This window comes from Scomber japonicus, chromosome 13, assembly GCF_027409825.1.
Source record: "Scomber japonicus isolate fScoJap1 chromosome 13, fScoJap1.pri, whole genome shotgun sequence".
In the NCBI taxonomy this organism is placed as follows: Eukaryota; Metazoa; Chordata; class Actinopteri; order Scombriformes; family Scombridae; genus Scomber; species Scomber japonicus.
Window position 1 is genome coordinate 21,668,006 of NC_070590.1, and position 13,929 is coordinate 21,681,934.

The 13,929-nt window shown below is 42.2% G+C and overlaps 1 protein-coding gene across 1 annotated transcript; it reads right to left on the reverse strand.

The window, feature by feature from the left end:
* Nucleotides 1–104: 104 nt before the first annotated feature.
* Nucleotides 105–13,704, reverse strand: ksr1a (kinase suppressor of ras 1a). Its single transcript, XM_053331489.1, has 18 exons — nucleotides 13,623–13,704; nucleotides 9,942–10,089; nucleotides 9,358–9,847; nucleotides 7,973–8,154; nucleotides 7,546–7,615; nucleotides 7,296–7,379; nucleotides 7,095–7,156; nucleotides 6,899–7,008; nucleotides 6,319–6,487; nucleotides 5,561–5,609; nucleotides 5,386–5,449; nucleotides 4,495–4,788; nucleotides 1,913–2,109; nucleotides 1,706–1,802; nucleotides 1,199–1,332; nucleotides 736–867; nucleotides 458–593; nucleotides 105–270 (listed from the first exon to the last, which is right to left on the reverse strand). Exons 2-18 carry the CDS (start codon nucleotides 10,048–10,050, stop codon nucleotides 133–135), a joined length of 2,517 nt encoding a protein of 838 aa, XP_053187464.1. The 5' UTR covers nucleotides 10,051–10,089; nucleotides 13,623–13,704; the 3' UTR covers nucleotides 105–132.
* Nucleotides 13,705–13,929: the final 225 nt, after the last annotated feature.

The window sequence follows — 13,929 nt, forward strand, 5'->3', positions numbered from 1 at the left end:
ACTCGAGTTTGGAGTCAGTGATCATCACTGAGATGCCATTCTACCACGAGGAAACAGCAGATACACAATAAGAGATCTTCTTTTGTTTTCACATGTCCAGTGTCGTCACATCCTCTTTCGTTTCTGGGATACCTACTCTGCAGACTTCCAGAAGTGCCCTGGGTGGGATAGCCTGCGGTTGAGTTTCGGCAGCTTCTCCAGCAGGTCGGCCAGCTGGGTGAACGTGGGCCTCTCTCTCAAGTCGTACGACCAGCAGGCGGACAGGATCTCCTGAGAGAACGAACCGCTTTGTGTCAATACACCTGTCCAAAAATGATGATCGATCTAACAAGTTTTGCAACATCTTTATATCTCTGCATCAATAGGGCATGGTTGATTATTTGCCACTCTTACAAAAGGAGAATAAATATGCACTTTTCTGAATGACCGACACATTTGTGCTTCTGTTTCAACTCACAGTGACCTCCTTGCCCAGGCTGATCTCTGCCAGGACTTTCTTTATCCCCTCTCCACTCCCCACCTGCCAGATGGTAGCTTCCACATGCTGGTTAGTGATTGGCCAGTCTCTTGCTTGGAGCTCATACCAAATGGTGCTTGAAGGAGGGGAAGAAAAAGTATGATTGTTATGACAAATGTTAATATCACGAAGTAAAATTAAGCTCAAAAACAGGTGTGACATGACAGTGTAGGTCTCCAAGTAAGTTGAGTAAGAAAGTGTAACTGTGCAGAGCTTACCCAAAAGCGTACACATCTGCAGAATTGGAGAAAGGAAGGCGGTCCTCATTGTTACCTGGGCTCATCCTGCGCACAATCTCTGGTGCGAGATAACAAATCCAGCCATGTGGAAGCTTTAGTTTATTCTCACGTCTGGAAAAAAAGGCACGCTTTTCAGTAACAAATCAAATGGAGTGGAAAGATGCATTAACCATCGTGGAAAATACATTAACTACTGTGCTACTGTAAAAACTCTATTCAGAATGTGCTGGAAGTTACAGTGAACAATCAGGAAAACTCAGTCTCTGCAGAAAAAATAAATAAATACTGGCTGACAAGGGAGATGGATGGCTGCAGGACTGGAGCCACTGTGGACCTCAGCAATTATTACAAATCACTGGACCTCCCCAGGTAATAGTAGTGCAGTGTGAACAGGACTTTAGCTGAGGTTGTGTTTTTAAGCCTCTCAAGTGGTGTTTCTTACCTCCCCTCCTGAACAACTCCAGAGATCCCAAACAGCCCGAAGTCTGTGATCACTACTTTATTGGTATCGTGGAATACGTTTTTTGACTTCAAGTCTTTGTGAACAATGCCTTTAGCGTGCAGATACCCCATTCCCTGTATAGGAAGACAAACATTGACAGTTCTTGAAGCGATGGCACACTTGGATGGCTTGGATGTTAATTCAGACAAAACTTTGACAAACTAGGACGTCTAAAATGTCCAAATTCATATTTTTCACAATTCAAAAAGGTGCACACGGTGGATTCTGGTTATATACTTTTGAATATAGTTTCCTTGCATTTTTCCAATGTAGGTCAATTAAATGACTTTTTGCTGGGGCATTTTCTTTTCATGCACACAGAACTGGCAACATGTTCTTGGGACATTAAAGCTACACTGAAAATTAAAGAGCAACAACACAAAAAAAGTTTTGAATCAAAGCATCAATGAGAGCTCTTCATAGATATCTATACATTAAAAACATTACCTTTACAATCTCCTGAGCGATTTGTCTCGTCTTATTAATATCCAAAGTGTTTTTAGTGTCTCTGACAACTGAATACAGCGTCCTGCCTTTACAGAAACTGTGGAGAAAGGTGAGGAGATTAAGAATACACTAAAAATGAAAAGATGTTTCATGACATGTTAGAATCATTTTAGAGGTGCAGTATGCTTAATATATTTCTGCTCTCACCTGGTGATGATGGCTAGGTGGGGTGGAGCCATGCAGGCCCCCATGAAGAGGACCACATTCTCATGCCTGGTCTGCCTGTAGTTCATCACCTCCTTTTTAAAGAGCTTCAGATGGTCCTGATTGTTCCCATCAATCTCAAGAAGTCGAATGGCCACTTCGCCATGCCATCGACCTTTATGCACCTTTCCCCAGCGACCCTGCACGAACAAGCAATTCCAGCATGAGCTCCAAAGCTCTCCGATTTAATTTGTACTAATTTTGAACCATTGCTGGGCCAATTTCAAGCAGACATAGAGAGATGGGACCGGACCCTCTTTTTATTTCTTTACAGGGTAAGGCTAATATTTTGAAGAGGACTTGTGCACCTAGGTTTAATGACCTGCTCCAGGTGGTGCCAATTAGGATTCCCCTGAAATGTTTTAAGCAGTTTAATAGGCTCTGTAGTATGTATTTTTGGAACAACAAATGCCCTAGGATTAACTTGAGCAGGTTACAGAGGCCAGGGACCATGGTGGGCTAGGCATTCCAAACCTCCTTTCATGTCATCAGGCTTTTGGTTTAGGGCACCCGGCCCATTATACTCTGCTATCTGAGCTCAACACCTTGGTTTTCTATTGAAAATGCCCTTTATTCATTATATATCAGTTAAACTGCCAAAGGAGGCTCAGACTCACCCTATACTCCAACAAATGCGATGGATTTGGAAAAGGTTCTCTGTAATACTTGAATCGATCTTCAGGTATTTGTCTGACTCCTAAGCTTAACATAGGTAAGAAACCATTTCTTTGGAAGGTTTGAGTGGAGAGGGGCATTCTTGTCTTGGGGGACCTTTGTGAGGGGGATAATGTAAACTCAAAACAAGTCTAAAACAACAGTTTGACCTACCCCGACATCATTTGACCAATGTTTTAGTTTGACTCAACTTCTTCAAAAACCCCAGACTCAAACACTCCCTCTTCTATTCTGGGTTTATTCGGAAGTGGACATGGGGCTTCAAAATACTACTCCATGTTTCTAAAGTATTAAAATACAAAGTCTTCTAATTTTGAAGTGGGAGGGGAAATATCTAAATATGCAATTTTCGAAGATGTGGAGAATAATTCTAAGGAATTTAAAGATAATGTCCAGTGAGATTAAACAAGACTGGTCCAATTTAAGATTATAAATAAAATTCACTTGATTGCTTCAAAGTTATTCAAAGCTAAGCTGAGGGAGAGTCCAGAGTGCTGAAGATGTAAAATCGTAAGACATCTGTGATCCTGCCCATACACGCACAGTATTCTATTCATGAAAATATTAAATTGAACATTGATGAGGATATTCCACTTTCTCCTATTTTGTACATTCTGGGTGAACCCCTAACACTGTGTGATTTCCCCTTGTCAGATGTAGATTGGATTCATGCAGCTGGGTAGGAAAATCCTAGTTTGTGAGAGGATTTGCCCCCAGCAAGAGCAATGTTTGGTCAACTGGGGACAACATTGTCTCTCTGGGTTGAACAGGCGGAGAATTATGGTCAAAAATGGAGAAAATACCTGGACTTTGTGAATGGTCAATAACAGAGGCAATAAGCTTAACTCCTCCCAGATGTTGGACCATCTGTGATTACCTGATTGTGAGGTATGCGGTGTGTCTACCGCTAGAGTGACATTATGGGCCCTATCTTTCGGTTGGCGCACAGTGGATGGCGGGCGTGGCGCATGTGTCTTTGTTAGTTTCCCCTGGCGCAGTTGTCATTTTATCGCCCTGCGCCCATGTTGTCTAAATAGCAATCTTAATTGCAATAGCAGTCTGTGCTCCTATGGGCGTGTTGGTCTCACAATGAGGTGTGGTCAGGTGCATTGATGGCGCGTTGCTATTTTGAGGCAGAGGAAAGCAATTGCGCTACTGACCAAAAAAAAACAGGTGTAAAGTCACTAGTGCATATTTCACTGTTGTTAAAAGGCGCATCATCAAGAGTCCAATATGCTCCTAGATAGGTGGGTGCGCAGCATGCAGACACTGTGCCTGTTACGCACACACAGGCACGCAGCAGCACACAAACATGCAAAATATCACTAATAAAAAGGACCACAATGTGAATTCGTATTATGATGTACATCAACATATTAAAAAAAAGTCACAATGACGTGCCACTATGTATCAGAATCAGTCGATCGAAGTAATGATCAATAAAACTGTCAATGTAGTCATGTGACCAATCCTGGTAAATTCACCATCAAACTAACAATCCACCAAGGTGACAGCGCTCCTGGATATTACAGGGAATAGGAGATGACACACTGATTGGTGTTACGCCCAAAACACGCCTATGATTAATGAGGGGACTTAAGTCCGACCCTCTTAGACCATGCGCCTGGCGCAGTGACCATTTGTCCACCGTTAAAATAGCAAAAGTGGATTTGGACACGCCCAAAAGGCATTTGCACCACGCGCTTCACGCCATGCGCTATAGATCATTAAAATGGGGCCCTATATGTGTCTCATTTAATGTTTATTAGGATTAGGATTCAACACTTTAGCATGAATGCCCTTTTAGAATCTCGTGCATACACTAGTAGCTTCTCAGTCAGATTGCTCACCTTTCCTATGAGTTCTCCCAGGTCCAGCTGCTCAAACGGGATGTCCCACTCCTGCAGGTACACGCTGGTCTGGCTTGCCTTGCGGGAGATGGGGCCCTTCCACTGGTTTCCTCGAGAGCTGGGCAGATCATCGAGCTCGTCGCCGTCACACTCGCCGTCGGAGCCCATGTTCATCCTCATATCCTCTCTGTCATCCTCATCCTCGCCTTCGTCCTCATCATCCTCCTCATTGTCCTCGATCTCCTCCTCTGCGTCGGGGTCTTCCTCTTCAACCTCAATTTCCTCTTCCCCTTCCTGCAAGAGCGTGGTGATGGGTTTTGTTATTCTACTGCGCATAAAGAATAACATCACAGCCAAGCAGGTCAACCTGATTTCAATAAACAGATGACAGAGCTACTGTTTAAGGTTAATGCCGGGCCATTAACAAAGAAATCTTTTGCAAGAAACCTGCCATCTGGGTATTGTAATCACATGAAAAATTGCTATCGTTATCATATTCAAAAGGAAATGACCTCATGTATCTGACTGAATAACTATAATGAGATCTGTTGCCCTCATATCTGCTTCAACACAGTTTGAGAGAAATTAGTTTGACCCTTGTCACTCTGCTTTGACAGCTGACTTTCAAAAAACCCATCTTGGTGCCAAAACAATTTCATTTAAAGCCATTTCCATCCATTTAAATGTGCATCACCATATTCCTCTTTGTATGAGGCTAAGAGACATTTGTGTGTTCTGTAGCACCAGTCCATTGCCTTCCAAGGTTACTCCATGAGCTGATGCAAGATAAATTTCAGAAATATGTGTCTGAACAATCTTATTATGCTGACAGTAAAATCTGGCACTGAAGTGTATTTTCTAGACTGCAAACACAACATGTTGTGAAATTACCTCTTCGTCTTCATCTTCCACCAGCTCAGCATGTATGTCATCCGTTGATTGCTCTATTTCACTACTGTGATACAGAAATGTGGTATTAGAGAAGTAATCTCCAAAAAAATAAAAAAGTGTGTCAATAGTGAAACTAGATTTTTATTAAATAAATATCAGACAAGAACAGTCTTACACAGTGTCTTGGAGGACATCAGAGTGCAAAGGAGAAGGACTGGAGACATCTGTAAGAGAGAGAATTAAAAGATGGTTTAGGAAAGAATGAGAAAAAAGAGGAAAAACTATTCTCCCTCTTCCAAAAGGATGATGCAATAGCGTCTAAACCCACCACATACAAAACATGACTGTCCATGCAATTCCCCACTATCACCAGCAGATGGAGTCAAAACGGCTCTAAATGTCAACATGCAAACTCTAGTGCTACCACGCAGTGACTGACTGCTAACCGCCACCACCCTGAGAGCAAACATGCAGAGGACAGTGAGAGCTTGAGGGAAGCTAATGTTTGGAGAGTGGAACGATGGGATAGTGACAGTGCATCATGACATTTTAGGACTTACCAGGGAAGATAAACTGCTGTCTATGCTGAAAGTAACAGGCGGCTTTTGTAAACAAAAAAAAAAAGAGAGGGAAAGACCGACAAGCATGGCAGGGAGAGAGACTGTTGGTTAAAGAAGCTTTGAATAAAACAGATTTTGTAAAAAGGCACATCCACATTTGTCTTTCAGTGTTAATGCAATATATGAGAGAAAGGGAGAGAAGTGTTTTTGAGGTCAATACTGTTAAACTGGGATTTAGGAGAAAAAAATCTGTATAATAAAGAGAAATGAAGACTACAGTTCTAGCATGCACATGTCAGTATTTGTATTTCTTTATGTTTGTCAGGCTATTTATATGGCTCTATATCTGTGTGTTTCTATATCTAGGCCTTACCTGGGAAGTTGAAGCGGCTGTCCCGATGGCCTTTGGGCGAGGGGTTGGGTGGTGGAGTGGCGCTGGGGGGGTTACTCTGCTGGAAGGGTGCTGGGGAGGAAGGCGTGGACGAGGTGGTGGAGGACGGATTGCTGCTTGAGTCCAGCTGGTTCAGCACTGGGGGATGATCCTAGTGGTGGGACGGGGATGGATGCAAACAACACTAATCAGGATTGATAGATGGTGGTCAAATGACATATTCAAAATTACTTCTAAAACTTCTACACTTCATTTTACAGCACAGCAGTCCAGTGAGATTTCTAGGTGTATCTGACAGATTTCTGCTTGATGGCAAAAATGGGACAAGCCTCAGTCATTTTTTTATGTTTTACAAGGACAGATGACAGAATAGGATCAGGCAGAGATGCAAAATCATTGCAAATGTGGTGTTAATTCTCATACATACAAACAGTAAGTACCATATACAAGGTTCTAATCTGGTTGATTTACATTGTTGATATCTAGCTGTAAGTCGACAATGAGGCAGTACTCTTTCAAATGACTACATACAGTTGGGACTATACCCATAAGCCTTTTCTACCTTTTTGGTAATGGCCTTTGGTAGTGTGCCAAACTGTGGTGCTTCTGGCGGCCGGTCCACAGGGTTGTTTATATCAGACGGAACAGACTCAGTCCTCCGAATTTTGGCAACTAGGAGCGAATTAAGTAAGATTACAATGTATAGACTCAATTCATCATGTTAATCTGTTGCAGATGGAGGATATAACAAAGCTTACTTGGTAGAAAGGAGATTCTGCAGGATGGAGCTTCCTTTGTGCATTTGTTGTGGCACTTTAACCTGCACACACAGTAGGCAGCATATTAGAGATGCAGTTACTATCAACAATGTCTAACATGCTACTGTTCTACTCAGTCAGTAATAAAAAATACTTCACACTGAGCAAACTGCTCTTTTAAACACAAAGCACTCAACTCACCGACAGTGTTTGCACTTCACCCCAAACATCATGTTCTTCTGGCACACCTGACATGTCTGAGACAGCCAGGACTTGGTCGAAAACCTGCACAAATAGAACTGCTGTTACACCTACAGCATTATAGTACTGAAGAAATATTGTTAACATTGTTAACTGAGAACTTCATTATATACAGATATAGTATATTTGATTTATTATGATATATAATAGGATATATTCTAATATTCTGTGTGCAAGCAGTAAGATCTACCTGTGTGTGACTGCTAGGCCTATGTCCCTTCTCACTGCTTGTGGGGAGCTGCGGTGCACTGCTACGTTATCTGGAAGGAAGAAAAAAACGCGTTAATGAAGTGACCCCAGTGGTTAATCACATACAGGTAGAAACTGAGAATTTAACAATTTAGATTTTGTCATTAGAACAGGGTCAAACTCATTTTCGGATGTGATTCCAGCACACAGAGTGGACTGGAGATGTTGTAGATCCAAACCTCATTCACAATCAAACCACAAAACACAAATGCAAGCACGAGAATGAGAAATAAAGAAATAAAGATGAGGAATTTAAATTTTCCTAGGACCTTTTAGACAACCAAACTAATCAATCATTTTGAACACGTCAAATTGGATAAACCTATGCTACCACAAGCAAAATAAAAGTCAAAACATGCACAACTCACTCTTAATGGTGCTGTGCTCTTCCAGGAGGGTAGGCGTGCCAGGAAGGGTGTATGGTGCTGTAGTGGCAGCTGGGGTGACTCCGGGGGTGCGTGCAGGCATGACGGGGTAACGAGAAGGTGAGTCCTCACATCCGTTCCCATTAACTTGCATATTCAAGAACAACTTATTCTTTTTAACACATCTGGAATAAGAGAAAATAAAAAAAAGGAGAATCAGAAGGCCTGCAGTGTATAAGCAAAATCCAGGCTGGATACCACAGAATGTCCACTGCATCACTTGTGCACTACACTGTATGAGAGATTATGTAAGGGCTAGAGAGAGGCACGTTGTAGCACCTAAATAGCATTGGCACAGGATAGCCAGGGTGACATCCCTAACACCCAGGCTGAAGTCACAAGGACTGATCCATAAGCACCTAGTAGTGCCAGTACTGTGACGGTTTAAACACACGCATGTATGCACGTGAGTAATCGCAATTAGAGAAAGTGTCAATTTATCCCATTTTAGAAGATATCAGTGACCTGTGACCTGTTTTTACCAGCCAAAGACTTTATATGCAGATTGCTAGATACCTAACAGTGTGTGCAAAATTGGGACAAACTAGCAAGATTGTCTGGGTGTGCGTTAGATACATTCGATCTATGTCAGCCGTGTATATCTCTTCCTTTGCCAAATTTTTGTTTTTTTACAGTTAAGCTTTCCGTATACAGACAGGATATTATAGATAAACATGTGGCTTGTTTGTGTATGTGCATCCAATCGCAAAAGAGAGAGGGACACAGAGAGAGATTGTGTGAGACTTGCCACCTCTGAGCATTAGTCCTCGGAAATACTTCCTGTTTTGACATGAGTCATAATCTCTGGGAATCTGTATGGGGATTAGCTCCAGTCATACTGCGCAGAGCAAAGGAGCAACAGGCAGGATGTGAAAAGGAGGAGAAAGTATCTAAGGAAAGCCTGACATGGTGCAAGACTGAAGCAAGATGTTGGACAGGTGCATTCAGATTATAAACTGTTATAATAACTCTGCACCATCCTCTACTGCCATTTCTCTTCACTGTGTGTGGTACTTTTACAGGTTAATTGTTGAATTCTGCAGTGCTAAAAAGGACAGCTTGCCCTTGAATATATGAATACTCACCTCTCTGTCATAGCCAGGAGAACAGACAATTTGTCATGCATACAGCTCTGGCTTAGTAATGGAATAGTAAAATAAATTACAGTAAAGCCCAAATGAAAAATCTGCTTCAAGAGGCCCTGTTAGAAATGCAATAATTATGCCAATAAGAATAACGATACATTTGCTTTCCTCTTGCAGGTCTTTTGTACACACAACATATGTAAACTTGTATCAGCAAAGCGACAGCCCGAGCTGACCACCTACTTGTTGGTGGGTGGGTCTTCGATGCGGTTGCCCAGCTGGGACTCGTGGCTTTTGCTGCGTGTCAGGGTGATATTAGGAAGTAGATGCAGCACTTTGCGGGACGGTGGCGGAGGGGTGCAGGGGGGCTTCAGTCGGTGACGCCTCTTTGAGGGCGGAGTTATGGGTGGGGTGGAAGTGTGTCCGTGTAGCCGAGCTGCGCGAGCTACGGACATGGGGAATGGATCTGTGAGAGGGCTTTCGCTGTGGAAGTATGACATGGTCGCCTCAGGTGTGGGAACCGCTGACACAGAGCCTGAGCGGGGATGATGGAAGGTAGCGCAGGGGGTGGATGGGGTGGACTGGACGGTGGATGGGCGGGCTAGAGGCGAAGGACTGTGAGGGCGGAGGGGTGTCCCCAGATTAGTTAGTTGGTCTGCAGTCAGTAGGGAGCCGCTGTCCCTCCTGGTGGGCTCAGACAGCCAGGGACTGCCATCTTCTCTAAGTTCACCCCCTGATCAGGAGACAACAAAAAAAGGCACTATTATAAACCAAAGGGAAATACAGTATGATGTATTTGATCATGGAGGTTTGGAGCAAACACAAACCTGATTCAGTGGCACTATTCAGACAGGAGAGGGCAGCAATGAGCCTGGCACATTCCTCTGAACTGGATCCTAGCCTTCGCATTGTATCCCTCACCTGAGCACCTGTCATCTGCAGTAAGGCATCCAGGGACAACTTTGCTTCCACTGCCTAAAGAGGAGAGAATGACAACAATAAAAAACATTGTAACTGGTGTATGGTACAGTAGGTTGAAACTCAGCTTTAAAAAAGGAAAGTATGGTCTGGCACTAAATAGGTCACACGACCTTTGACAGATTATACATCACTACAGATGTGGTTTTATGCTTGGATCAGCTTGGATCAACATTCTGCTGAAGTGGAGACCACCTCAGTTCAACTGAACAAAGACAAGCCTGTTGAGAGGCCTATATTCAATATGTCTATGACTAGAGATAGTAAACAGACATGTACGATGTAGAGTAGAAACACACAACATGACATTATGCTAGTGAAAGATTCCATTGGTAAGGCAAAAATCACAAAAGTGGGTACCACTGGTAGGCTACAAACTCAGACAACAAAACTGTTTGCTTAACAATACAAAAAAGTGCACCGTTCACATAGATTTAACAATTGGAAATAGATTAATTTTCTCACTCATGAAGTTTTCAATGTCTCAAATGATATCTGTTTCTGCCCATATTTTGAAGTTACAGGTCCACAATATATGACAACTTCAATCAACTACTTATAACTAGACTAAATGTGAATAATTATGTGAATTTTGGCAACTAATCAATGAATGATCTTACCTATGAAATGTCAGAAAATAATTCAATTCCCCACAGCCTAAAGTGACATCTTCATATGTCTTGCTTTGTGTAAACAACAGTTCAAAACAAAGATATTCAGTTTACTATCATGAACGACAGTGAAAAGCCTCAAAACTTTCCATTTGAGAAACTGAAACCATCGTCTGTCATGTTTCCTTGAAAGAACAACTAAAACTATTTGATTATCAAAACAGTTGCAGATACATTTTTTGTTGATCAACCAGTCAGGTCAGCTTGTTCCGAGAGTGTGAACACTGATCAGAAAACAAGGGTCATGAACGAAGACAGCCAAATGCAACATGTCTGAGAGAGAACTAAACAACTGGACTAAGTAAATATAACTGAATAATAAAACCGTGGAAGTTTATAATACAGTAGGGTCCAAAAGTCTCACACTCATTCCTACTGTATGTCTTATGTTAAGTGCAGTAAGTTATTAGTCACAGATTTTGATCAGGAGGAAGTGAACCTATATGAAACGTGCATCTTTGACTTTACACTGTTAAATCACCATTTAGTTAAATGGGAGTTTGAACATCAAACAAGGCTCTTTTTACTGAAAGAACAATCCTTACACTACTTCTATCCATATACACCCACCTCTTGCTTAGTAAAGAATATGTTCCTTTGTTCCGGGATTTCTCTGTTTCCTCTTATTTCCTGTTGTACAGTATACACCACTATCAGCCTTTTATGAGGATATAATAGCTGAGGATTAGGGGTCAAAGACTGAACAGAAACTGACGCTGTATGGATACAGAAGTACAATACTAGGGTATGTACTTTGCCAGTAGGCAAGATGCCAGAACATACAACAATTTATATATCACATGAGGAAACAGGAGATAGTCAAGTGAGTTTAGGATGTTTTTTTTTGTCATGGGAAGTGCGCAATTGCTTATCAGTCAGGTTAAACCCTTGCTGTGAGAGGGCAAACACTGATCAGAAAAGTAGTGCAACCTCCCACACTAATGTGTACACTGTAAGCAAAAGGAAGTGCACACACACAGACACAAACATAGAAGCAAAGGTGAGAGATGTGTAATTCAAAAGTGGCTGTGGGTCCTCCACTCCCACTTTTTCACCCATAACAATTTTTTTTTTGCATAGCTGTTTTGTGTGATTTCTGTGTTGGGCCTTCTTTGTGCAGAATTGCTAGTATGTGTACACAGTATTTAAAAACCACAAGTGGGTGTTAAATACTAAAACATCTGATAAATGTATTCCTGCAAAATATACTCATGGAGAGTGCCTCAACCTATGGGCTTGGCCTGTGAGAGGTCAAATCTACTGGGCCTCACTCACATTATCAGATAACAGGGGTTACAGGATGAGTAACCGAGGACACGTCTCACATTGGCTTGGCTCAAAATGCACTGGCAACCTTTTTTTTTCTTGTAGTGAGCACTGGGTTAATTAAGATAGGGCTGATGAGCCACAGAGAAAATTAATTAGTTCACAGAAAGACACACATGCTCATTTAAAAGGCTGCCAACATGGATTCTACATGGTTGTATCACATTACGCAATACCTCACTGTCAGTTATAGTGTTGCAGCAGCGAGGTTGGAGTCTATGCAAAAGTAATGTAATGTATCATCTATTGGATCTCATAGTATGGTGCAAGAAGACACTGTAGAAATCTCAATCTAATCATGTTTGATCTAAGTGGGTCATCGACATGCCATGACGACTTTACATCTTTTAGGAAATCCCCATTGGCATACAAAAACAAATCAGCACTGTCACTATTTTTGTAAGCAAAGGGCTAAATTCTTTGAGGGTTAGGGTTGAGGTTTAAAGTTGAAAACAAAAAGCGCACTGAGTATGACAGATATGACTAAGCCGTAAACAGTGGACAAATAATCAGATATGGAACAAGGCATTGAAACGTCACTAAAAACAAGCTTGGGACATATTAAAAAATAATAAGAGGAGAAACATTTTAAATAAGCAGGTCGTGGTCAGGTCACAACACAAAGACAAACAGACAAGAACAACACAAACATACAGTAGCCGAGAGGGATTAAAACAGTTTACAGCGGCACAGGAAGGGGAGGTAGTGGCAAGAGAAAAAACGACACAAACCATGCTGAGGAATGACATTAAACCACTAAACATGTAGAATAAAGTAAATGTGAGCCACTGATGGATTTTTGTGCATAAGCAGCTAGTTGCAGGGTGTTGGTGTAAGGAGTAGTGATGTTGACCCAGAAGATCTGCTTGCAGCATAACAATGGGAGCAGTTTCTTCATCAAATACTAAAAGGGACATCTTTACCCTAACCCATCAGCAATTATATCTTTTTTAATATTAATAATTCATAGAGGAAATTTCCAGTAGAAAATATCTCTTATAGGACCCGCTCCCCTCCACAAAAGAGGTCAGAGGTCAGGATGAGCTACATATTAGCTGGAGGGGAGTCAGTGTCCTATTCAGGGACACCTCGGCAGTGTCGACCAACACATATTAAACATATTACTGAGCTCAAGCCCTCAATCTGTAGGTCACCTCTTTACAAGGCCACCACTGGGCTACCCAACCCAGCGGTGGCCCATGGGTGGCCCACTCACTAACATGACAACATGACATGGTTTGGAACTAGATCTGCACGCAACCAAGAGGGGTTGCTCTAAAGTAGTATGTTTTGCTAACTCACTTTCATTTCAGCTCAAGTGCAACTGTTTGAGGCTTTAATATCATAATCATAAGAATGATCTTTCAGAATGACATTTCAACGGTCACACACTGGTCAAGTATTCCACATTCACATGTGAGTGAGTTCTGACTAGGCATTGAATGTGCATAAATGTGACACAAACACAGTCACCCAGGCCAGGGAGTGAGAGAGAGAGAAATACTGATATTCACATGAAACAACATAACCAACCTGGATGAGTTCTGGTCGCAGGTTGATGGTGCGTAGCCAGTCTCGCAAGTGTGGGTAGCTGTCCAGGGCCTCAGGCCTCTCTGTCTCTGGCACTTTCTGCTTGCACTGCAGCTGTTTACAGATGTATTTCATCAGCTTCACCTGCAGGGAGCAATAGAGAACACAGCGCAGATGGGAGGGGTTAGAGTGGAGGCTCACAGTGAGCTAGGAGCTACAGCTAAAAGAACAGGCCTTCAGTGTGGAGGCTATCTGTCACGTCTCTGTGTTGGCAGTAAAATGACCTTAGCAGGATGACACAGAAATACAG

What these genes read in the sequence shown, in the direction of transcription:
- ksr1a (XM_053331489.1), bottom strand. Translation starts at nt 10,050, where the DNA reads ATGACAGGTGCTCAGGTGAGGGATACAATGCGAAGGCTAGGATCCAGT. An exon ending in CAGAATCTCCTTTCTACCAA is followed by an intron (nt 7,009 to 7,094) that starts GTAAGCTTTGTT and finishes ATTCGCTCCTAG; the next exon opens with TTGCCAAAATTCGGAGGACT. An exon ending in GCAGATGTGTACGCTTTTGG is followed by an intron (nt 594 to 735) that starts GTAAGCTCTGCA and finishes CCCTCCTTCAAG; the next exon opens with CACCATTTGGTATGAGCTCC.